At 36.3% G+C, this 25,849-nt stretch overlaps 1 protein-coding gene across 2 annotated transcripts in view; it reads left to right on the forward strand.

Annotated features, from left to right (window-relative positions):
- The window catches only part of CRPPA (CDP-L-ribitol pyrophosphorylase A), a 307,819-nt gene that overhangs the window by 118,727 nt on the left and 163,243 nt on the right, over nt 1–25,849 (forward strand). For both annotated transcript variants that reach the window (XR_010406512.1, XM_045864615.3), the window contains exon 6: nt 18,298–18,395. Coding sequence is in view for 1 of the 2 variants with exons in the window: in XM_045864615.3 (XP_045720571.1) it covers nt 18,298–18,395 (98 nt within the window). In the remaining variant the exon portion in view is untranslated. The remainder of the gene's footprint in view (nt 1–18,297; nt 18,396–25,849) is intronic.

Here is a 25,849-nt window from a genome sequence, read left to right on the forward strand (position 1 = left end):
TATCTGTTTCACTTGGATCTCTGGCCATGGCCTTACTTTGTTCTTTCATTTGGAATAAATATTTCTGTCTTCTCATTTTGTCTAAGTCTCTTTGCCTGTTTCTCTATTTTAGGAAAATCAGCTACATCTCCTGTTCTTGAGGATAATGACCTTAGGAAGAAGAAGTCCTGTAGTGCCCTTCTGTTCAGTGTTTCCTGTTCCCCAGGGCTTGGTGTTTCTAGGAGTGTCTCCAATGTATGCTATGTGCACTTGGCTCTTTTTTCCTGGCTGCTTTATCCTCCATTCCAGTTGTCTGCAGAGGCTCTCTTTGTCTGCTATGGGTAGGGTTTGGTCCCTGGCCTGAATGTGGTGTGTTTTAAGTAGGTGTGCTCTGGTCTGCTTGTGATGAGACCTGTCACCACCAGTGCTGGAACCTCACTGATTTGGGAGATGCGGTCTGAGCAGGGATTAGGCTGGCCTTCTGGGGGAGGGGGCCCACTGTGCTGGGATTGAGGCAAGTAAGACTGGGAAGAGTAGTTCCACTGGAGCACAGGGGAGTTAGGGCTTGGTGTAAGCAAGTTAGGTGTAGATGCTGTGCTAGTTCCTGCAGGTGGCCCTATGCTTGTGCTGAGGAATGGGAGAGGGAGATGGTGCCTGCTAGTTCCTTTGTTTCTGGAGGGGCCTGTCACTGAACACTGCCTCTCTGGGAAGTGCTCTGAGATGAGCACATAACCTCCCTACTGTGTACTCCAAGTGCTCTTCACATTGCTATTTATAAGCGGTCTATCCACGGATTGTTGGTTTGCCTTCTCCTTAAGAACAGCTCAATGCCCTCAGGGCTCTATCCCAGCCACATTGGCTGACCTTTAAAACTCCAGGCTTTAAGCTCTACTGGTTGCCAGAAGTCACAAAATTGGTCCCTCTTGCTTTCCAAACCAATTACTATGGGGATTCAAATCAGCATTTTACTACTTTCTCTGAGGTAAAGAGTTGGATCTGGCCATTGTTCTTTGTTATTTTAACCCTTATAGGCCTCTGTGAGTGAAATTTAAAACAAACTTTTCTAGAGAGTAGCGTGATTAATAAGCTCAACAAGACAATGAAGTTACAGGATAAGTTTATAAACAGCGACTTAACAAAGAAGTTTTTTACTTTGGACACACAAGCTGGTTGAGCCCACCCCTCCCACCAAGCTGCCTCTGCTTCCTCAGATGTACCCAAACCATTTAAGTACTAACAGATGCCCCTGGTAGCATATTTTATCTAGATTTACATATGACCTACAGTCCCAACCAAAACTTAATATGCTGACAGACCCTATCTTGGCAAAAGAAGCAGTATTCTAAAATTTTCATAGAAAAAAACCCCATGGAATTTTAAAATAAGAGATTGCATTTATTTTCTACGATCATCCTTCATCTATTCTTTTAATATATTTAATTTTGTGGCTAAAGACTGTTTTAAAAAAGTGTTTTATGCTTTCTGGGTTATAATTGTACAAACCCAAGTAAGCTTATGCTATAAAAAAGTCTCATGATGCCTCTTATCATATGATGGTTTATGTAAACATGGAAAAATAAAAGAGTGAAAACAAAATAATTTTTAAATGACTTTAGTTAATAGTAGTTGAAAATAGTTAATGTTCACATAAAAATTCATGTTTTCACAGTCATTATGTAATGTTTTCCATTTGTTAAATTAATTGACTTTGATTTCTCAAATACAACATCTATTGATTCAGAAACTTAGAATTTATTCTGAGTTGAAAAATGTTGAAACATTTTTTCAACATGACTGATAAAAAGGCAATTCTTTTATTGTTAAGCATTTTGAACAGGTAAGCTACAAATCCCCATATGGCTGCTTTTTTTTGTTTGTTTCATACAGTGTTTTAGAAAATCAAACCAGTAGGCAAGCATTTGAATCATTTTGTGCTTATACATTGAAAGTAGCTGAATATACTTGTAAATTGGCTCTGACAGAAAGGAATAAAATAAAATCACATGTGAATAAGATTGATTCAGTACTAGTGAGAATGAGGAAGACTCATTGTGATAGTATGTGTTTTATGCATATGAAGAAACTAATGCCTTAATATTTTTGTAATCCTTTAATATTTATACTTAATATCATGGTAGTTTAAGTGCACTATATTTTTAATCTTTTTAATCAGATTGAAAGAATGAGAAACTTTAAATCAGGTTTTCTCCATCTGTAACTGGACAATGTTCTGCATCTGTGGTATATCTTCATCAGGTTTTTCTTGTTAAATACCCAGTGATGGCACCATTTATGTCATTAAACATGCTTTTTGGACAATGCAGTGTGACAGCTAAGATTTACATAGAAGCTGTAATTTTTGATGTATCTGGCTTTTGACTGTGATTCTTCATTTTCCACATTTTCACATTAATACCATAACTTCTTTGTACATAATAGTTTTTGTTCTTCATGGTTTTGAAAGTAATACTGTGACTGTATCTTACGTGAATCTGTAAGAACATTTGCGTCAAGCTTTAATTAGTTAGAACAGGAAGGTTGCAATATGATTTAATAGCAGTTTGGTTTCCTTGGAATCTTCCTGTAAAAAATGTAAATTGGAAAGTTAAATATTTGGGTGAAGATTAGAGAAAGTAAAGTTCACTTTAGTTTTATAATTTCTTTTATTTGTCATTAGATGCTAATTAAGACACAGGGAAGTAAATCTGTCATGTTCAAAAACTTCTAAGGTCACAGTGAGTTATTAAGCAACTAGCTAAATAAGACTTGATAAGACAAAAGCTAGCCAGTTATACTTGACTCTGATGTATGTAGAATATAAAACAACAAAAACTCCAAATAAGATGTTTACGCTTAAAGCAATAATACATTTTGTAAATATCCTGGTGAGTCATTAGACTTTAAAAATTGCATTTCTGTCACATTTCTCTTAATTCAGAATATATACTTTGAAAAACAACATATATATATATGCAATCATTTACTTGGAAAATAGTAATATGTTACATGTAAAAACATGTGCAACAGATAAGATGTCACATGTCTGCTCCTTACTTGGAGTTGTAAGGTAAAAAACTTCATCCTGTATTCAGTGAGTCACTTAAAAATGTGGTGAATATCTGATATAACAAATCTTGAAAAAAAAATCTGCCTATGTACCATTACCATTGCCCTCCAGTTGAAACGTGTACAGTCAACAGTAGTCTTCTTTGAAGACCATTTTGACTTTTTAAAGTGTGTATATGTGGTGTCTTTTGCATATCTCTCTGTACCAACCCTGTTGTCCCCTTGTCTGGTAGACCTGGCTTGTTGTTTTTTTTTTCCTTTATTGATCATATACTGCCCCCTTCTCTAATAGTTTCCTCTATTAAGATGTTTAGGGAAACCTGAGGCCTCTTACTATCTGTTAAACTGAGACAGAGACCTCAGGGCTCAGCAGTGGTGACTCTGTTTAATACTATTTTAAAATCCTTGCTGTGAGACAGAAAATACTCTCAGACTGGCTGTTGATTGAAGGAACTAAACAAGTGAATGGAAGATGACCTCATTTTGAATGGATTAGGGCTGAAAACATCTTTTGGATGTGAATAGTGTTGGATTTGATACAGTTGCTTATTTATCTAAGAACACTAAAATTTTGGCTCAAGAGGTCAGTGTAGTGAATAATGAGCCTTGATGAAGTCATGTTGTTAGATGTTTCTAAGAAAACAAGGCTGGCCTGGATTTTTTGCCCACTTGGTGGTGGAACTAACCTACTATTTAGGTTTGCCTCTACTCGATGATGTTTGAAACCTTCTTGTAAAATACAGCATCCTGAGCATTGTTGAGTCATTACTGATTACTTTTTTTAAATTATAGATTTTATTTATTTGTTAGCCAGGGGAGAAGCAGAGAGGGAGGGAGAGGGACAAGCGGACTCTGCCTGGGAGCACAGAGCTCAACATGGTGCTCAATCCTAGGACCCTGAGATCATGACCTGAGTGGAAACTCATGACTGAGCCACCCAGGCACCCTGAATCCTTGTTGATTATTAATTGCAGGCATATGTCTAGATATTCCTTGGTCCTCTTAGTGTGTCATTGGGCCTTTAATGTGGTAAAGGGAAGGGTGCACATGTTAGAAAATTTTCATATTACTGTTTTGCTGAAGTTCAATGGGAAAACCTCAAATTTATATGTGTTTTCTAATCCTTGAAGGAAGCCCATAGATTGCATTTATACCAAAAGGTCCAACGTTCAAGGACAGTAAGAGAAACTTCAAAAGATGGGTATATACATTGTTAGTTTTTGGTCTTATTCATAAACTTAAAAAACCTATATATGATACCTCCTATTTCCTGTAAAAGACTTTAGAATAATACTGGAATTAAACATTTTTTGACAACATGTTGTACATGAATATATTTTGCTAAACCATGTACCCTAACCAAAGGTGGCTAAGTTTTAGATGGCAAAGCATATTAAACCAGGGGATTACAAGCCCTGAAGAAACTCCACTGTATTTAGGATATCACTGAAACTTGAGGGAATTTCAAGAATTTGTCAGATGAAGCTGTGATCTATTGAAAAAAGTGACATTCTGGATATCATGCTAGGGGTCCTTTCATGCATCCTCCAGAGTAGATGGTTGGAATACTGATAATGTTTCTGCCTCTCTGCCTCTATCAACTCCTTGAAGAGCAGAGAAGTTAACAGAGGCAGAGGACCATATTCTGTTGGAAGAACTTCCATGTCTTCTCTCACTTTAATTTGGAACTAATCATATGTAGTTGTACCATTGGAAAGTCTAGCACAAAATGACAACTGACCTTCTGAGAAGTTGTCCCCTATTTTATATATCTTCATGTGTTTCAGTAAATGCTTAATTGGTTTTGGGATTTGGGACTGTTGTCTCTCCAGTACATTGTGGGCCATTGAGCCAGGTGACTTCTATGTAAAGTTCTACGTCTTGAAGCATCTGCATTAGGGTTCTGTAGGAGAGTATTCTTAAGTCCTGCATGATTAATAAATATGCAAATGAGACTGTGACTTTGATTTTGAAATTTAAAGGTTTACATGGTCTCTATTGTTTGGGTATAAGATGGATAATTTTATTCTGTTTTGGTATAACATGGACAATATTGTTCTGTTAGATAAGTAGCCATTGACCACAGTGTGATCTGTGACTGGGTAGGTATGTAAAAAGGACTTCATTTCTACCATGTTTCAGTGACTCTGAGGTACTATTGATGAAAATCAATATTTTTATACTATGGGGTAAAAATAAATGCTCCCAATATAACTACAGTAGAAAGTTTTATGTTCACTTAGAAGCTTTATTTTTTTTATTTTAGAGAGAGAGAGTGTGTGCATGGTGGGGAGGGGCAGACAGAGAGTAACTTAAGCAGACTCTGCCCTGAGTGCATAGCCCAATGTGGGGCTCGATCACATGACCCTGTGATCATGACCTTAGCTGAAACCAAGAGTGAGATGCTTAACCAAGTGCACCATCCAGGTGCCCCTAAAAGTTTAGAAACTTTAAAAAAAACAATAAATGAGTTCTATATTAAGGCATAGAATTTTATTACAATTGTTCTTGTGTAAAAAACATAGGGTTCTAGTTCTGGGTAAGGTGGAACAAGAATACTCTACCCTCATTCTCCCACTGAATAAAGCTATAAAACCTGAACAGAGTAAATAGAACAGATATTTGAGGTTATAAATAAAGTAGTAGCAGGTAGAATAACGAATAATACCCAACTTTCAAGTACTACCTAATTGGTGGTGAATTTCATGATTTTGTTCCTCTGCTATATACTGACTTGGATCCAGTGAGGCCCAAAGCTGCCAAGTGAGAATTGGAGTAGGCAGAGCTCCAAGAGAAGCCCCCTAACTCTGGCTAGATGAGCAGGAAGGGATCTCCTGATGTTCACATAGTGAAGATAGCCTTCTTTTTTTTTTTTCTCCCTACTCTGTTGATTGACTCCCCAAGCAATCCTGTGGCTACAGTGGCACCGACAGTGGCAACAATGGGTACCCAGAGATTCGTAAAATTCTGAGAGAAGTGAACATTGCTCTGGCATCAAGGTTGCCGTGGCTTGAAGAGGTGGGGTGAGCACTGTTGCTGTTCTTGCTGTCTTCCTTTTGCTTAACTTTGCATATGGATATAGTCAGGGGACGTGTGTGCAAAGTGGGATAAAGTCCCAGCTCTCTGGTAGAAGTGCTGAAAAGAGATGCACTATACAGGAGAGACTGGTGCACGAGGATATTACCTAGATATCCAGGATATAATCCAAGATCAGTGGGCATACAAAGAACCAGGAAAATAGAAACTTAAATGGGGAAGGGTAACCAGTTAGATAGTCATGTTGAGATGACACTGATGTCGGAATTACCTGACAAATATTTTAAAGTCCTGATTATAAAAATGGTGAAAATAAGGGGAAATGCTCTTGAAAGATGGAAAGTCTCAAGAAAGGCATGGAAAATATAAAGAAAAGCCAAATGGAAATTCTAGAACTGAAAAAAATACATCAACCAAAATGAAGAACTTACTGAATGGCCTTAGTAACAGAATAGAGATGTCAGAGAAAGTTCCAGTGAAGTTAAGACAGATCATTGGAAGATTTTCAATCTGAACTACAGAATCAAGAGGTTGGGTCAAAAATGAATAGTGCTCCCATCTGGCAATGTCATACACTGCTGGTGTTAAGGTAAAATGGTACAGCCAAACTGGAATACTGTTTAACAGTTCTTAAAGAGAGAAATGTACATTTACCATATGACCCAGCATCCTTGTCCAGTGCATTTACCCTAGAGAAAGGAAACCTTACAACCACATGAGAAAGCTATGAATGTTTTACAGCAGTTCTGTTCATAACCTTCAGAAGTATTTAGCAATACAAATATTGTCCTTTGGATGAATTGATAAAAGATGGTATATCCATATAATGGAAGGCAACTGAAAAATGAAAAGATACAGACTGTAAATATGTAAAATAATTTAAATCTCAAAGGAATTCTACCCAGTGATGGATGATATTCTCATAGGGTTACATTTTGAGTGATTCTGTGTGTGGTAGTCTTAAAGGGACAGAACTGTAGAAACAACAGCAAAAATCAAAGTTTTCCCACCGTGCAGCAAGGGTGATTACAGAGATGACATGAGGGATTGAATTGCTTTGTGTCCTGATGTGGTGGTTACATGAATTTATAATGTGTTAAAGTTCGGGAAATGACACAAAGGTAATTGTAGTGCATACCAATGCAGAGAAAGTTAGAGATCATTGTATCTTCATATGGCCCTGAATGGTAGCAATTCTAAGATGCTGTTTTGATTTCAGGGATGTTATACAGAGGAAACATGAGAGTTTTAATTAATGAAATAAAGTAAGTGTTGCAGGTTTGCCAGGTACTTAATTAAAAGCAATGAAAAAAGACTTCCTATTTCCCCCCACTGTAATGTCGTTTTCTATTATAACCTCTTACGCCTTAGCATTGGAAGAGAAGAGTTTGCTAGAAACTGCAGAGAATCTTGTTTACTCCATGAACATGTAATACTATCATTTGACTTGTGTGGCTTCAGTTAAAAAAAAAAAAAGTGGGAAAACTCCTGAATTAGGAATTTACCTATATTCCTTATAGGTTCTATCAGCATATGGAGTGTTTGAGGTTTTCGATTCTAGACCAGATTGCCTGGTTTGAATCTTGGCTCTTCAGTTTGCTAGCTGAACTTAATCCCAGGCAAATCATTTAAATCTGTATCTGTAAGAAGGACATGATAATTTTGCCTGTATCATACGATTTTGGTTAAAATGTACATTTATTGTAATATTATACATAATATTTGTCAGTTACCCAGTGAGAAAACATCCAGTGTCTGAGTTACTCTGTGGCTCAATTGTTTTTACTGAAAGGGTGCTAGTATCTCTTATTTATTAGTAACATTGCTTTCATGAACTAGAATCTAAAGGACTCTCTATGGTAACTTGAATTTGTAATGCTTACCACCTTGTGAATAAAAATGTTCTTATTACTTGATGCTTTGAGCTTTTCTCTTAACTTACTATTTTTAAAAAGTTATTATTTTTTTAAGTAGGCTCCACACCCAGTAGGGGGCCTGGAACACAAGACCCTGAGATCAAAAGTCAGATGCTCTACTGACTGAGCCAGCTAGGCACCCCTCGCTTTTCTCTTAATTTAAATGTTTAAAAGTTTACCCATTGTTTTATTAGTTTGTTAGGTATCCTTATGTGATATACTGAATACCTTTATCTTGTCTCTTGATCTTATTTAAAGATACTTTCTGAATGAATAGAAGTATGGATGAAAGGACTAGTGTACTTGCATAAAGTTTTTACTGCTACTTATTTTTTAAAACGTTTTGCTGTCCAACCACAGATAACAGAAATCCAAACCAGATCTGTAGCTTAAACGGTAATGTGAATATCTGTGTAATATCACACAGATCAAGAATAGAACTTTGCCACTCACAGCAGAGGCTTTTTCTTGCATTTTTATGCAGTTAAAACCTCCCTCCTCAAAAAATAGTAGCTATCAAGATTTTACAGCAATTTCCTCATTTCTTCTGAGCTTTATCACCCAGATTTACATTTCTAGACACTGGTTTAGTTTTTTTTTTTTTTTTAATGACCTGTTAAATCTCACTTACTCTATGGGTTCCCCATCCTTTTATTTTGCTTGCACTTTGTCTCTTACTGAACCCAACCTATTTGATCTGTAGATTTTGTCCTATTTTGAATTTTGATGAGTATATATTCTTGCATGGTCCAATTATGCATATTTCTATATATATTTTTTGTCTTCTACAAAGTGACAGCTGGCTCTAGAAGCTGAATCAGATTTAGTTTCATCTCTTTGGTAAGACTAGAGGTGGTGTGAGTTTTTAATTAGGAGACATCAAGTGTCTGGCTATCTTTTATTTTCCGATGATAGCAGCCATTGATATTCAATGCCTAGATTTGTTAATACATGGCGGGTGTGTGCAAAATCATGACATTTTAATCTGATTAATTAGTTTTCATGTATTAATTGAGCTGCTTTCACAAACACTTCTCATCTACAGTTTACCTACCCAGTGTATGGCTTACAGAAAGATAAATGTTCATTTTCTTTTTCCAGTATTCAACTGAATGAATTCATTCTGTCATCCTCTGAACTTACCAAGTATCTTTTTGTGTGCGTGTGTGTTTACATAAAGATGAAATGCTTCATAAATTTTTACTGATAATTCCAATTCAATATTGTATTTTACTTCTACCCCATTGAGAATTCTGGTTCTCAAAGATAGTGGAATTAACAGAATTAGAATATTTGTATAATCATTCAGATATTTTATTCAACAGTGTACCCTCTAGATCTCAAAGTATACATACTCTCAACCAAGACTATTTCTGAAAAGAGTTAATGTAATTTTTTTTACATATTTCATTCACTCCTATTGTATTTTCTTGTTTATACTGTATATTTTCAGATTATACTGCCAATTATATACTCTATTCAGTTAATTTTAGGCCTTATTTAGTCATATTTCTGAAAGTAACTGTTTTATGCTGTCCCTAAATCATTCTGTATATGTCTGTCTAGTCTTTGGTTGTCTGAGGACTTGAGTTCTAGCATGTTCCTTAAGAAATATTCACAGGAAAATCATTTTCTTCATTCAAGTTTTTAACTGTATGTTTTATACTTGAAAGTCAGTTTTGCTGAATATAAAATCTTGGCTCATAATATTTTCCTTGAATAACTTAAATATGTTCCTTTGTTTTATTGAATAAATTCTGATTATCTTATTACCTCTATTATCTCTATTCTTTTTGTCTAGGTGACCAAGGGAATGAGTTTTTTAAAGTCTAGTAACCTTACTAGAAAATGTCTTGGTATTGGTTTTTATTGGTAAATGTTTGGAGATACTTATATGTGATATGCTTGAGTGTGTGTGTATAAAAAATTTCAGTATGCTCTTCTTCATGGATTCCTATTATGTTTATGTTGGACCATCTTTACCCAAGTTCAATACTTGTCGCCTTATATTGAATCTTTATTTCTTCTTTTTTTTAATTTAAAAATATTCTTTATTTTTCTTTTTATCTTAAATTATTACCTGTTAATTTTGTACCTGTATCATTACTGTATAGTCCTCATTTCGGGAATAGTCTTTTATTTTAAATTCTTCCCTGACTGCTGCCCCTTAATTTATGAGCTTTTGAAATTCTAAATTACATAGTTCTTTAATGTTTGGTTTCATTGCCTTATTATTTTTTGGCTTGTTATAAAATAGTAGATTGCAATTTTAACTGGTTTGGTAGGCATATCTTTCTGGCATGCGTTCATTATTTTTAGAAGTGTTTTTCTGCTCTTTATTTTTTTATAAAAGCTTTACCCAGGGATTGACTTCAATAATTTTTCCATTATTAGTTGTATTTGCCTTTTTATAAATACACCAGTCATACTGGCTTAGGGATCACTCTAATTGTCCTCATCTTAACCTCAGTATACCTCTTAAAGTCCCCATCTACAAATATAGTCACATTCTGAGGATACTCAGGGTTAGAACTCCCACAGTGACTTTGGTAGGGGACAAAATTCAGCCCATAACCATGTGTCATAGTCATGATCTTAGCATAGATCCTGGAAACTATTAAGTAAGTGTTCAGTACCTTCTTGTTAGTGCCCTGTGTTAAAATCTGGGGGGGTGGGGGTGGGGGGCAATGGGGGTGTTGGGAAATTAAAAGTTAGTAAATTCTAGTTTACTGAGTTTAGGAGTTAGTGATTTTTATGGGAGAGGAAAACTAGTAAATGATAAAATACAAAGTAAAAATTTTAATCAAAGTAAAACAAAAATGCAGAATAATGTGAAAGGAAAAATTTACCCTTTAGGATACTAATTTCACATAGATTTGAGTTCTAGAGCTAAAAGTTTACAATTTCATGGCTCTGTGATATTGGGCAATTTACTAGCTTCATAGACTCCATCTATAAAATGGGGAGAATAATTCCTACTTGTTATGATAAAGAGAAATAATGTATAAAAGTCTCTGCTGTAGTAAAAAGCAAAGACAATATATTAAAACTACTTAGTATGGCATGAGTACGTATTAATCAGAATGAATGCACTGACTACTGAAATGATTGCTGCCTCTAATGTTTCCCATGATTCTGTTGCTGTGTACTGCCTGAACGTCAGCTTTGTGAATAGGCTTATTAGAGCCAAGGCACATGTAAATTTTTGTTTCTGAAACTCAACACTAAAAGTCCTTTCCTTCAGACCATGGAAATTCAGTAACACAGTGATTCATACCTAGATATGAGGAGAATCCTGACTGTGTGCTTACATGTGTTTCAGAGAGAGATCTTTATGTATCAGAATTGTGGGTTTGGAGATGTGGGGATACTGTAATTTCAAAAAAGTCTCCCTGGTTTGTTACCTCCCTCTTCTTTTTTCCCTCCCACTGCTCCCCCCGCCCCCCAAATACATCTAAAACACTGGCCTATGGTTACTAAAGCAGATGATCCTTCAGGTGCACCTTTTTGGAGAATTAGACAATGACATGTAATGGCATTGCAGATAGGGGGAACGTGTACTTTAGTCCAAAGATCAAGGTAAATCTAGGGAAATGTAAGTGGTATGATCTGGCTGAAGAGTAAGTTGTGTTGCCCAAGGTGTGGGTATACATTTATTGCCTTTTATAGAACAAAAGGAGGTGGGAATTCTGTGATGAAGACTTGGAAATAATTATCTGTTGAAGTATGCTTAGGATTATTTGCCAATGTATTTGTCAGGGTTCTCTAAAGAAATAGAACAAACAGGATATACAAACACACATACACATACACACATGAGTTGGCTCATATGATTATAGATTATGGAGGTTGGCAAGTCCAAATTCTACAAAGCCAGTGTCACAGTTTAAGCTGTAAGGCTGGCAGGCTGCTGTAGAACCAGGAAGAGCCAATATTTTGGTTCTAAGATCAGTAAGCAGGAGGTTCCTCTCTTAATCCTGGCAAGTCAAACCTTTGTTCTATTCAGATCTTCAACTGATTGGATGTGGCCCATCCACATTAGGGAGAGCAATCAGCTTCACTTAGTTTACCAATTTAAATGTAAACCACATCTAAAAATACCCTCACAGAAACACCCAAATTATGTTTGACTGGATATTTGAACACCCCATTGCTCAGTCAATTTGACATATAAAATTAATCATTACAGTCAATAAAGTAAAATCAAAGTATACAGTATTTTTGGCATAATTACTCTTGGCAATTATACATATACCTTGACCCTTTAAAAGTTCTCACACATGGGGATGAGACATTAACTGAAAAAATTTGGGCTTACTAATTCTTACAGCTTTTTAATATTAATCTGTAGACTACAGGTCATGTTCCATTAGAATTTTCTCTCTATTAAGTCACATTGAGTTGTGTGATATCTAGATGCTGTATGTAAATAAAGAGTTATTCAGTGTAAATCAGACTATGTGTTAAAAAAGATTTTTTGGGGGAAATTACTCTACAGGTTTAGATACTAAAATACTTCATGTGTCGTAACCATCCTTTTAGGAGGATTTAAAAAAGATATTGTATAAAAAAAAACAGTGTAGCAACTAAAACTAAGAAGTTAATATTAGTAATAAAGTTGACAGTTCAGGTATGATCTGAATTTAACTCCAGTATTTTTCTAATTTATCTTTAGGTCTTTATTGGGGAGAGAAGAAAGATTGGATTCTTGTAGAGTTTTTATGATTCTGGGAAGCAAAATGATTTTATGGCCCTCACCCATGCTATTGTTGTATTTATTTTAACCACTAAACATTTCTAAGAAGTGGTTTATTAATAGAACAACAGATTAACATTTCTAAAGGCTCCTGTTTTTGTTGATTTCATTATTAACCTCAAGGAAGTTGTTAAATTCTTTGCTTTGAAAAATTTGGAAAGTTTTGTGCTTCATGAAAAAAATGAATTTTAAATGTTATACATATTTTTCTCTCTCAGCTGGGGGTACTAGAATAAGGGTGGAACTGAGGAGGTTCAAGTTATCGGAGCGCTCTTCCCTAGCTACATTCTTTCCCATTCTGGGTTTCCACCTGCGTGACACCAATATAATCACTGCTGTTCTCTTTCGTTGGTGAAGATATTTAAGTACATTGACACTCCCAGTTAGGGTTGTCAGTGTATGTTTGGGGCGCCTGGGTGGCTCAGATGGTTAAGCGTCTGCCTTCGGCTTAGGTCATGATCCTGGAGTCCCTGGATCGAGTCCTGCATCGGGCTCCCTGCTCCGCGGGAAGCCCGCTTCTCCCTCTCCCATTCCGCCTGCTTGTGTTCCCTCTCTCGCTGTGTCTTTCTCTGTCATATAAAAAAAAAAAAAAAAAAAAAAAAAAAAGCACATGAGATGCTTCACCCTAGATCTCATGGGCAAACCAATACGTGAATGATCAGAAGGTATCCATTTTAGTTTTAAGTTCAGGGATGAAAACATGGGACTGTTACTCAAGATGTTTTTCATTATTATACATAATTACTGCATTTTGGGTGAAATAGTAAAACTTGGAAAGGATTTGTGGGACAAAATTGAGATGGATTTTTAAAAATTTATCTAAATTCAATTACCATATAATGCATTATTGGTTTCAGAGGTAGAGGTCAGTGATTCATCAGTCTTATAATACCCAGTGCTCATTATGTCATGTGCCCCCCTTAATGTCCATCACTCAGTTACCCCACCCCCCACCCCTCTCCCCTCTAGCAACCCTGTTTGTTTCGTATGCTTAAGAGTCTCTTATGGTTTGTCTCCCTCCTGATTTCATATTGTTTTATTTTTTCTTCTCTTCCCCTATGAACCTCTGAGTTGTTTCTTAAATTCCACAGATGGAGTTTTTAAGAAAGACTTTACTATTTGAGAGAGAGAGCCTGAACTTGTGTGCGTGCATGAGCATGAGCACGGGGGGTGGGGGGGAGGGGCAGGGGGAGGGGGAGAAGCAGCCTCCCCACTGGGCAGGGAGCCAGAGGACTTGGGGCTGGACCCCAGGACCCTGAGATCATGACCTGAGCGGAAAGGAATAGTTCCACCTGTAAGGGACTGAGCCACCCAGGTGCCCCTCTCCCTTTTTCTTTAAAGAAACACAAATAAATAAGACTACAGGGAACATTTGAAGTTAGAGATGGGTCGTATCTTCAGTAGACAAAAAAAAAAAAAAATTTGTATTTTTTGTTGAATCCATGTGATCATAACAACAACAATTATGTGAACACTTACTGGGGATTCACTTGGAGCAGGCACTCTATGTAACTTTGGGTATATTAACTCATTTAATCCTCATCAAAATCTCATAATGTTGGGTCCTTTATTCCATGTTTCCTTCATTTCTTTTAGATTTATAAATTCTGTGTAGAAAGTTCGGCTCTACATAGAAATTGATTTTTAGTCTCTATATTTCATACATTAAAATATTGTTAAAATATGAATGTACTATTTATAGAATTTTTTGGCTATTGGATTGGATTCCTGTAGCATTTTAAAAAATTCATGTGGCTTAATAATTTAACGAACATTATTGAATGCCCAAGAATTGCCTTGTATCTGTAATTGATCAACATTGCATGTTTTTTCTTATGTTGCCTTTATAATATTGGGTAAGAAATGGTTAAATTGTGAACTCCAGTGAGCCATGCAGATCAGAGTAGGAATTGGGTGGATTTGAGTTTTTTAAGTAGTTTGACACTAGAAATCTCAAAGGCAATTGACTAACAACACTTCTTTCTCACAATTCAGGGGTTGATTCTGATGGGCAACCGGTGTTGAGAACCGTTGAATTTGGGAACTGATGAAGATTCAACCTAGTGTAGACTGTGAATGACACTGGATAGGTGGAGGATTTTATAATACTAGGGGAAAAGACATATCGGTATGGACATGGACACTATAAAGAAAATGGCAAGTCCGGCATAGACTAGTGTGGAGTAAATAACTGGGAATTACAAGACATTGGCAGATGCATAGAAATGACCATGATAAAAGATTCACCTTATTTATTACATTGCCTTGAATCTAGATTCTTAGGGTTTTTTTTAGTTGATTTTCACTAAATAGAGGGGTGAATTTATTTTTTATCCAGCTTCATTGAGATATAATTGACTTATAACATCATGCAGATTTAGGGTATGCAGTGTGATGATTTGAAATATGTACATATTGTGAAGTGATTACCACAGTAAGATTCACACATTCTCCACATCCAGTAGTTAAAATATTTTTTAAAAGATGAGTTTTAAGGTCTCCTACTGTGCATATGTACACGTAGATACACACACACATATTCATGTTTTTTTATTGTACCTTATTTGTTTTGGGGGGTAGAATATTTTTTATTTTAGTATATTTTGAAACAAAAGATGAAAGAATAGTACACTTAACTTCCATCTGTCTTTTACCTAGATAAACCAATTCACCCATTGTTTACATATTGTCCCCTTTGCTTTATCATGTCTATACATGTTTTGTCTTTCTTGTTTGGCCTACAGAATTAGGGACTAGTTAGTGGGTGTTTGCTAAATTTATGGTAGTTTGTTTTAGAACAAACAGAATAATAAAAATATGCTATGTAACTCATGAGAAGAACTTCAAGAAAAATAACAAATGAGAAATTACAGTAGATATTACAAAATGTTAAAATGAGAGGAAAGTGAATGAAATCTTTTAAAATGAAAATGAAATAATTTAAACTGAACGAAAATATCACAATGTTTGAAATAAAGCTAAGGCTGTGAATTAGAGGAAAATTTAAGGCTTTATATGTAAGTATAAGAATAAAGGAAAGCTGGAAGTAAACAATTTAAGCATCTTTTTCAAGAAAACAGCAAACTAAGTCTAAAGAGGGTAGAAGGAAGAAAATACTGGATAGTAGAAATCCAAGAACTAGAAAATAAACATACAAGAGAATCAAAAAGCTTTTCTTTGAAAATGTTAATAAAGTTGATAAAGCCTTGGCAAGAGTGATCATGAAAAAATTTCCTTTCTGTGAGGTCATGTTTCTGGAATCTCTTATATGGTTTCAGAAAATTATAAAGGGTGTCATCATGAAGATTGGTACTAATAGAACATAGAGCTCCAGCACCATATAATATTCTTGATAAGTGGGAGGTGATTAGTAATAGGAGTACTATTAATTGATGATATTGTTCCTATTTTACTTTTATTTTTTTCGATATTGTTAATATTTTAAGTGGTCTGTTCCCAGCTTTGCTTAGAAAAATGATAAACTATCACTATATCAATGTTCATACACACCGAATTATATAGACCTGTCCATGTAAGAAGCAGCTGGGTTAAATGTGTTTTTTATTTTTATTTTTTTAATGTTATGTTAGTCACCATACAGTACCTCATTAGTTTTTGATGTAGTGTTCCATGATTCATTGTTTGCGTATAATATCCAGTGCTCCATGCAATATGTGCCCTCCTTAATAGCTGGGTTAAATGTTAATCAAACTAACTTGATTTAGGCTTCTCATTTAAAATTCGGCCTTTTTCCAACAGACACATGAAAAAGTGCTCAATATCGCTCGGCATCAGGGAAATCCAAATCAAAACCTCAATGAGATACCACCTCACACCAGTCAGAATGGCTAAAATTAACAAGTCAGGAAACAACAGGTGTTGGCGGGGATGCGGAGAAAGGGGAACCCTCCTACACTGTTGGTGGGAATGCAAACTGGTGCAGCCACTCTGGAAAACAGTATGGAGGTTCCTCAAAAAGTTGAAAATAGAGCTACCATATGATCCAGCAATTGCACTACTGGGTATTTACCCCAAAGATACAAAAGTAGGGATCCGAAGGGGTACGTGCACCCCGATGTTTATAGCAGCAATGTCCACAATAGCCAAACTGTGGAAAGAGCCAAGATGTCCATCGACAGATGAATGGATAAAGAAGAAGTGGTATATATATACAATGGAATATTATGCAGCCATCAAAAGGAATGAGATCTTGCCATTTGCAATGACGTGGATGGAACTGGAGGGTATTATGTTGAGTGAAATAAGTCAAACAGAGAAAGACATGTATCATATGATCTCACTGATATGAGGAATTCTTAATCGCAGGAAACAAACTGAGTGTTGTTGGAGTGGGGGGTGGGGTGGGAGGGGTGGGGTGACTGGGTGATAGACACTGGGGAGGGTATGTGCTCTGGTAAGCGCTGTGAATTGTGCAAGACTGTTGAATCTCAGATCTGTACCTCTGAAACAAATAATGCAATATATGTTAAGAAAAAGAAAAAAAAGAAGAAGAAGAAGAAGGTAGCGGGAGGGGAAGAATGAAGCGGGGGAAATCGGAGGGGTAGACGAACCATGAGAGACGATGGACTCTGAAAAACAAACAGGGTTCTAGAGGGGAGGGGCGTGGGAGGATGGGTTAGCCTGGTGGTGGGTATTGAGGAGGGCACATTCTGCATGGAGCACTGGGTGTTATGCACAAACAATGAATCATGGAACACTTCATCTAAAACTAATGTTGTAATGTATGGGGATTAACATAAGAATAAAAAAATTAAAAAAAATTCGGCCTTTTTTCTTTATTCTTCATATAGTACCATGCAACATCTTCTTAATTGGCAGCAATATAGCTATTTCTTAGCATTTTAGATCTGTCTACTATAGAGGAGGACGGCGTATCTTTTGAGAGCGTGCATCCAGGGTTAACAAAGGTGAACATTATTAGGTCATATGGCTTCTGTTTTTGAATCAGATCATGTCAAAGAGGTCTAAAAAATTTGAAGAAAATCGGTTTAGCTCTTTTCACTTGTGGTAACACTTAAACAGGTGGGAACTTAATTGTATTGAATTGACCAAATTGAGAGGAATGCCAAGGAAACTGCTGTACTCACCTGGGACACTAGGTGGCACAGTGAGCTGCACACAGGAGATTTCTTCTAGCCTGAGGAGGGGATGTGCAGGAGAGATGGGATTTTATCAGATTCTAGGAGACTCCAAATAAATGTAGGAGGATTGAATTGTCAAGCCAAAGAGCTGTCACTTCCGGTTAGTCCTTTTCAAATGTATCCTAAGCTCGCTTATTTCTGTTGATTACACACATTCTGGTTAGCCACCTATACAGTGTTGAATACATGACTATTGACTTGGGTGGTAACGGGTCAAGGACTTACCAGTGTGAATTCCAAGTGACTTCACTGCCTGAAGGTAAAACCTTCCTGGTTCCTAGTTGGACAGTTAGGAACAGCAGGTAAGCCTCGATTTTAGCATACTAGCGCTTTATTCCATTTTCTGTTTGAAACTTAGTATTTTTTTTCTTTTTTATCTCAGAAAGAATTTCACAACACATTTGCATAGTTATGGACACAAAAGAAGATGAGAATCATGTAGGTCATTATCTTGAAGAAATACTAAAAAATGAATTAAATGTAAGTATTCAAAGGTTGAGTTTCATGACATCAAAGAGTTGAGTTCCACTTACTCCCTATTTTTGAGCTGATGATTCTTAGTTGAATTCATACCTAATTGGGCTAAGGAAATGGAAGAAGTAGTAATAAGTGTGAGGAGGTCCATAGGAATTATTTGTAACATTTACCACTAACGACTTGGATTATTTACTTCTTTGACAACTTTTTGTCTTGAAATGTTTTGTTTGACAAAATGATCTTATTTAATTTTAAGTCATTTCCCTATTTCTATTAAAATGTATAACCATCTATCAGGACTTATGATGAACATGTGATGACCTTTTAACAATATACACAATCAAATTCTACTTAAAAGCTGAAGGAAAAAGTTTATTTAGTTAATTTTATCATGATAGTGCAGTTAGAAGGGGAACGGGCTCTGTTAGGACTGTCTGCTCAGATGGCAGCTTTTTTGCCTAATTTCCTTATCTTAAATTGAAAATGTCAATAACATCTACTTTGTGAAGTTATTAAGAGGATTGACTTTGGAAAGCATCTAACTTGTAGTAAATTTTTGGTGAAGATGAAACTGTAATAATTAAATTTTTGATGATGAGACAGATGTGTATTAAATTCTACCAGTAGCACTTGGAGCAACAACCCAAAGCTGAAAGAAAATGACCACCATATCCACTGTCTCTTCAGTGGAAAGGTTATACTGTAATCTACTTTGTGATATTGCTTCTATCTGTTGACTTTCTGGACATTTCCCCTTCATCCTTGGAAATTTTCACATCTTGCGCTGTCTGCTTTCTACCTCGAGTTCACCTATTGAGAATCTATTCCTAAATTCCATTCCCCAGTTTCACTGCTGCATCTTGCAGAATATTTATTGATAACTTTTCACTCTCTGACCCACTGAAGCACCCTTTTGCCTCAAAAATAGTCTTTTATCTTTGGGTAATCTCATTTATTCTTTCTCCAGTCAATGCAGAAGTCAATGAGGTGGGACCCTGAAAGAATATTACTGGAACTCTGGCTATCGATCAACCCTAAGTTTAGAGAGTTGGGTTTTTATACTTCTGTTGAGTACCCAGCTGTTGTATTCTGTGTGACTAATTCCTTTATGGATCTTGCTAGTATTAGACCCTGCAAGAAGTCCCTTTGATAACAATTATTACAGTATTCTCTTTTTATTGCTTCTTTTTCTGTATCTGTTGAATGATGAAATGACATGGAATATAGGGATACACACAGTAGTACATTGACTGGCCTTGTGTGATTTATTCATCACTCTGGCCTCTCAGGTCCTTACCTTTTTCATTTCCAGTGACCTTCATCTACCTACCCATTGGGTCCAGTCTGCATATTGCCATCATCTTAACTGTGTTGACAAAATAAATACTAAGGTTATTTCTTAAGTTCTGACCACAACGTTTTGTCGTTTCATATATTCTGCTAAATTACTCCTGTGCATATTTGAATTTTATAGGAAACTCCAGGTCCCCCATCTTCTCCTTTTCTTTTGGCTACATTTTATTTTATACCCTTCCTTGCCTAGTTTAGATGTCATGTTTTAGGGCTTCAGTGGATCATGAATCTTCTACCGCCATCCTCAATTCCCTTGTCCTTCAAATGCACCCCTTCGTTAAAACTCCATGTATTTGTCTAACTTTTCACTTCTCTAAGCCTTGACTCAAACTTCATACTGCTGGAGAAAATTACACAGCAGTGCAGATTGTTGCCATTAAAAAATACTGGTCTCCATTCTCCAGTGGGCAAAGAATATTTTATTTATTTATTTTTAAAGCAAATATACTACGATTGCATAATCAACGCCCATCCTCCTCTGAATATTTTAAACCTCCTGCACTTTGCTCAAATGCTGAACCCAGGTTTTCTTAACTTTAGTGTTAGCATTTTGAGCTAGATAACTCTTTGTTGTGAGAGCCTGTCTTCTGTGTTGTATACTGTTCAGCAGCATCCTTGGCCTATACCCACCAGATGCCCCTAGTTGTAACAATTAAAACATCTCTGGTTATTAGTAAGTGTTGCCTGGATGGGGCAAAATCCTCCTTCAGTTGAGAAAAGCTGGTCCAGTCCCACTATCTTTAACCCCATTGTTAGACATGGTCTTGTCTCCAATTTCAGAGCATAATTACTCACTCCCACATGGCAGCATTCCTATCTTCCCGGCACCAAACCTCCAAAGAATCCTATGTCTGTAGCCGTACTCTTAATAGGACTGTTTCTTCTTCTGAGCTCTGGTTCCCCTCCCTCCTCTTCCCCCATTGCCATCAACATCCCAGCATATTCAAGTTCCTTCCATTAATTGAAACTAAACAAACAAAAAATCCTCTTACTCAGGTTACCCTGAAGCCAGCCTTGTTTAGAATAATTTAACTTCTCATTTCTCATTTCAGTGTAGCCTGATTTCCAGTCCTACCTTGTGTAGGAACTACTCTCAGCAAGGTCCTCAGTGACCCTTTGGGCAATCCACAACATTTATCAGTCCTTACCTTGATTTATTGCAGTACTTGACCCTCTTGTCTAATACTTTATTCCAGAAGGAATCTCATCCGTTTTTATAATGTCTTGTTTATCTGAACTTCCTTTTTTGTTTGTGGCTTCCTCTTAGTTTTGTTTATAGGATCCTGTTCATAATTTTTAGGTTTCTGTACATAGGTGAGTGGTTTACTCTGTATAACCATGCTGATGGCTTCACGTATCATCTACTTGCTAGAGATAAAACCATTCTCTAGCCCTGTGTTTAATTATTCACCAGCCTGTGTTTCAGATCTGTAAATTCATTTAGAAGTTCCTCAGACCCTCAAACTTAAATGTTAGTAGTATTTAACATTTCACAAATTCTTGTCTAAAGCAGTTGTCCTCCATCTGCTAAGGTTTCAGCCTCTGACATTTGTATATTTTGCCTAGTTCCCTAAACCTGGTGTAATCTTTCAACCATTCTCTATCTCACCCCTGAAGCAAATAAAATTCCAAAACACTTGAGTTTTATCTCAGTATCCCTCAACTGAGGAATCTGGAGTCTTTCCAGAGCTTAGTGCAGTCTTGATACCAGGGGGAGATTTATTGAATGCTAAATAAACAAATGGATAAATGATCATAACTTGTTATTACTAACTTGCACATTATATTGTGTATTGTACTATGCTTTCTGTATAACCGATTATTCCCAACTTAGTGACCTTAAATAACAAACATTCACTGTCTCACAGTTTTTGTGAGACATAAGTCTAGGCACAGCACAGCCAGCTGGCTTCAGTTCAGGGTCTTTAATTTGACTGTAGTCAAGCTGTCCTCTTCAGGCTGAGGCTCACCTGAATCATCCATGGGCAAATGGATCTGCTCACAATTTATGCAAATAGTTGTGGTCAGGCCTCAATCCCTTGCCATGTGGGTTTATCCACAGAGCTGCCTCACAACATGGCATTCAGGATTGAAGGCATGGTCTTTTTGTAACTTGATCTTAAAAGTAACACCCCATCACTTGTGTCCTATTGTCTTCATTCAAAGTGAGTCAGTATATTCAACCCACACTCAAGAGGAGGGGATTATGTGAGATTGTGAATATTGAGAGGTGGGGGAATTTTTAGTGGGTCTCTTTTAGAAGTTGTCTGCCACAAACATAAATTTGTTACTAAGTTAGAAAAGAAAATACCCACTACCATGGCTATCCTAGTTTCCTGTACATGAGAAGCAGTACTATATTTAAGTCTGAGTCTTCTCTATTAGAAATCATTATCCAACCACACTATAATTCCTTAAATAAATGGAGGCCCAATCTATTTGATATGAAAACTAGTCCTTAGTACTCGAGTTTATCATATATTCTATATGACAAACACCAGAGTTGATCAGAAACATCCAAATAGTTTTTTTTTTATTGTATTTTATTATGTTAGTCACCATACATCATTAGTTTTTGATGTAGTGATCCACGCTTCATTGTTTTCATATAACACCCAATGCTCCATGCAGTACGTGCCCTCCTTAATACCCATTACCAGGCTAACCCATCCCCCCTCCCCTCTAACACCCTCAGTTTGTTTCTCAGAGTCCATAGTCTCTCGTGGTTCATCTCTCCCTCCGATTTCCCCCCCTTCATTATTCCTTTTCCTTCTCCTAATGTCCTCCATGCTATTCCTTATGTTCCACAAATAAGTGAAACCATATGATAATTGACTTTCTCTGCTTGACTTATTTCATTAGCATAATCTCCTCCAGTCACATCCATGTAGATGTAAAAGTTGGGTATTCATCCTTTCTGATGGCTGAGTAATATCCCATTTGTAGATATGGACCACATCTTTATCCATTCGTCTGTTGAAGGGCACCTTGGCTCTTTCCACTCTTTGGCTATTGCGGACATTGCTGCTCTGAACGTTGGGGTGCATATGGCCCTTCTTTTCACTACATCTGTGTCTTTGGCACCATACACAAAGATAAACTCAAAATGGATGAAAGACCTCAATGTGAGACTGAATAGTTTTCAAATCAGTGACTGACAGATGGAGCTGAGTAGCCAAAACCAACAGACTAAGGACATACTCGAAACAAGAAATGAGTTTAATCACCTGAATTAAATACAGTTCTATCCAATATAAACCAGCCTAACAAATTTTCAAATTCTAGTAAAGAGTCATTGACTACTTTTTTTAGGTTTTTATGTTGATCATTCCATAGTATAACCCTAGGTGACCTGTTGTATAATCTGATAAAACATCCTAAATATTGACTTAATTTTAAAAGAAATGAGCCCACAAAATAGAGAGATAATAGTCTTAACATATTCTTCACAGCTTCAGAAATAGTTTCTGAGCTTTTACTAGGCTTCATTTCTATATTTTTTTTCTTTTCCTTTGCTACTCCCTCCCTCTGTCACTTTTTTTTTTTAAGATTTTTGTTTGTTTGTTTTTAGAGAGAACACGTGTGAGCTCAGGGGGTGGTGGGGACCAGAGGGAGAGGCGGCATAGAGAGAATTGCAAGGAGACCCCCCCACCAAGCATGGAGCCTCACATGGGTCTTGACCTAATGACCCTGAGATCATAATTTGAGTCCAAATCAAGAGTTGGATGCCCAAACTACTGAACCACCTAGGTGCTTAACCCAGGTGTCACTTTTGATGATGGAAAACTTCAATTACATACTTAAAAAAAGAGAATATTAAGAATGGTCATGTATCTAGCTTCAACAATTATCAACTCATGACCAATCTTGTTTTCTCTCTACTCATTTACACCCCTCCGATTATGCTGATGAAAATTTCAGCTATCCTATCTTTTCATCTGTAAATATCTCAGTATGTATATGTACAAAAAAGATTTCATCTTTTAAACTATAATCACATAATTATCTCCAAAATATCCATAATTGTGCCCTAATATCTTTACATGTCCAGCAGTTCACTTTTCTCCATTTCTGCTATATATTTTATCCTTTTTGTTTCCCATTTGTTGGAATCATTGTATCTTTCAATGTACCTTTCATTCTCTTTCAAGATTGTCCACAAACTGGGGCACCTGGGTGGCTCAGTTGGTTAAGCGGCTGCCTTTGGCTCAGGTCATGATCCCAGAGTCCTGGATCAAGCCCTGTATCGGGTTCCCTGCTTCTCTCTCTGCAGCTCCCCTTGCTTGTGCCCTTGCATGCTCTCTCTCTCCAAAAAAAAAAAAAAAAAAAAAAAAAACTAAGAGTGTCCACAAATAACCATTGGTTTGTATGTCTCTTGAGTTCCTTTTAATCTATAGCTTTTATCTCTATTTTTTTTTTTTTTTTTTAGTAAACTGTCTTTTAGAAATGCCCACATTAGGGGTTTTACTGTTTGCGACCCTGTGGTGTCACTTATCATGTCTGTCTATCACCTGTATATTCTGGAAATTGTAGTAAGATCTAGAGGTTTGTTCAGATTCAGACTAAAGTTTTCCTTGGCAAAAAATACATCATTTTCTTTTTCAAAGGTGGTGATGTATACTTCTCCCAAGAAGTACCTAAGTTCAGTCTTTTGTATTTCTTTGGTGTAGGCAGACACCAGTGCCTAGAGTCATTATTATATAAAGGTTGCAAAATGATACAAAGTGAAATGAAAAAGTGGAATTGTGGCTTCTGCTCTGGAGATCATCAATGGGGTTTTTTATTCTTAAAGATTATAGATAGAGTCATGATTTTTAAAATGCATTTGATGTGATTCAATGCATAGCAGTTATACTTTTACTAATGCTCAAATGGTCCAGTTTTGGCCATTCATTAGAAGCCTCTTCAGGTTAGCTTGAATCCTTTTCTCATTATGCTAATAGTTTGATAATTTTCCTGCTTTCTGATGTGACATGATATTCTAGATTCATCTTGACCTCTAGATTCATTTCCTGGCCAAACCTAGAATCAACCAGTTCTCTAGCTGGCTGCTACTAAACTGGTTATTGTTTCCAATTTTTATTTTGCTGAACAGGGGTAGAATACAGTTTCTGTCATTTGTTAAAAATAAAACACATCCTTGATTCTTATAGATGTTTCCAACTGAAATTAGAAATGGGAATGCAGATTTTTTTAAAATGTGTTTTATCTCTGTCACCTTTCTCTAGTGGTGAAATTTAGTGTTTTCTATAATTCCAACATAACACATTTGCTTTATTTCATGCTAATTGATTCCTGAGAATAATGTAAGGTATTTTTTCGTTCACTGTCTTAAGGGTATATCATGTTTAGGATTTACAATCAAATTAATGTGTTCTCCAGTCATTTGATATGTACTTCTAATTGGTTATGATGCTATCTAGGTACACAAAATCATTTGGCTTATTTTTAGACATTTCTTTTTCAAAAGAAAATTTTTTTAAAGATTTTATTTATTTGAGAGAGAGACTGAGATAGAGAGAGCATGAGAGGGGGGAGGGTCAGAGGGAGAAGCAGACTCCCTGCTGAGCAGGGAGCCCGATGTGGGACTCGATCCCAGGACTCCAGGATCATGACCTGAGCCGAAGGCAGTCGCTTAACCAACTGAGCCACCCAGGTGCCCCCAAAAGAAATTTTTTATAATTTTATATGATCTTTTATCAAAATCAAACCTACAAAGCAAATTACACTCAAAGAAGTCTAACTTTTGTCACTGTCTTCTGTACCCTGTTGCCTCCTTCTTTTCTGGGTAACCAGTTTTCTTGAAGTTTTATGGTTTATTCTTTTTACTGTTTATCAGTATCTGTATAATAAGTATTGTTTTGTATTTATTAAGATTTTTCTCCTGTCCTCCTTTGACTACCTTTGTATAAATATTCCTATGAAATACCTTTGTCTTTTACTAATATTAATTTAAATTCTTTTGGCTCTTGTCTAATGGGTCTGTCTTCTGGGCAGTGTGGAAAATAACTAGTGTCATCTTCTGCTACCTCTGCTTTCAGTATCTAATCTGAATTAGTGTCTTTTAATTAACTACCCGCTAACACCTTTAAAATAACAGCAAG

Source organism: Mirounga angustirostris, unplaced genomic scaffold (genome assembly GCF_029215605.1).
Source record: "Mirounga angustirostris isolate CCGP_5_RB_7025 unplaced genomic scaffold, mMirAng1.0.hap1 SCAF_12, whole genome shotgun sequence".
Classification (NCBI taxonomy): Eukaryota; Metazoa; Chordata; class Mammalia; order Carnivora; family Phocidae; genus Mirounga; species Mirounga angustirostris.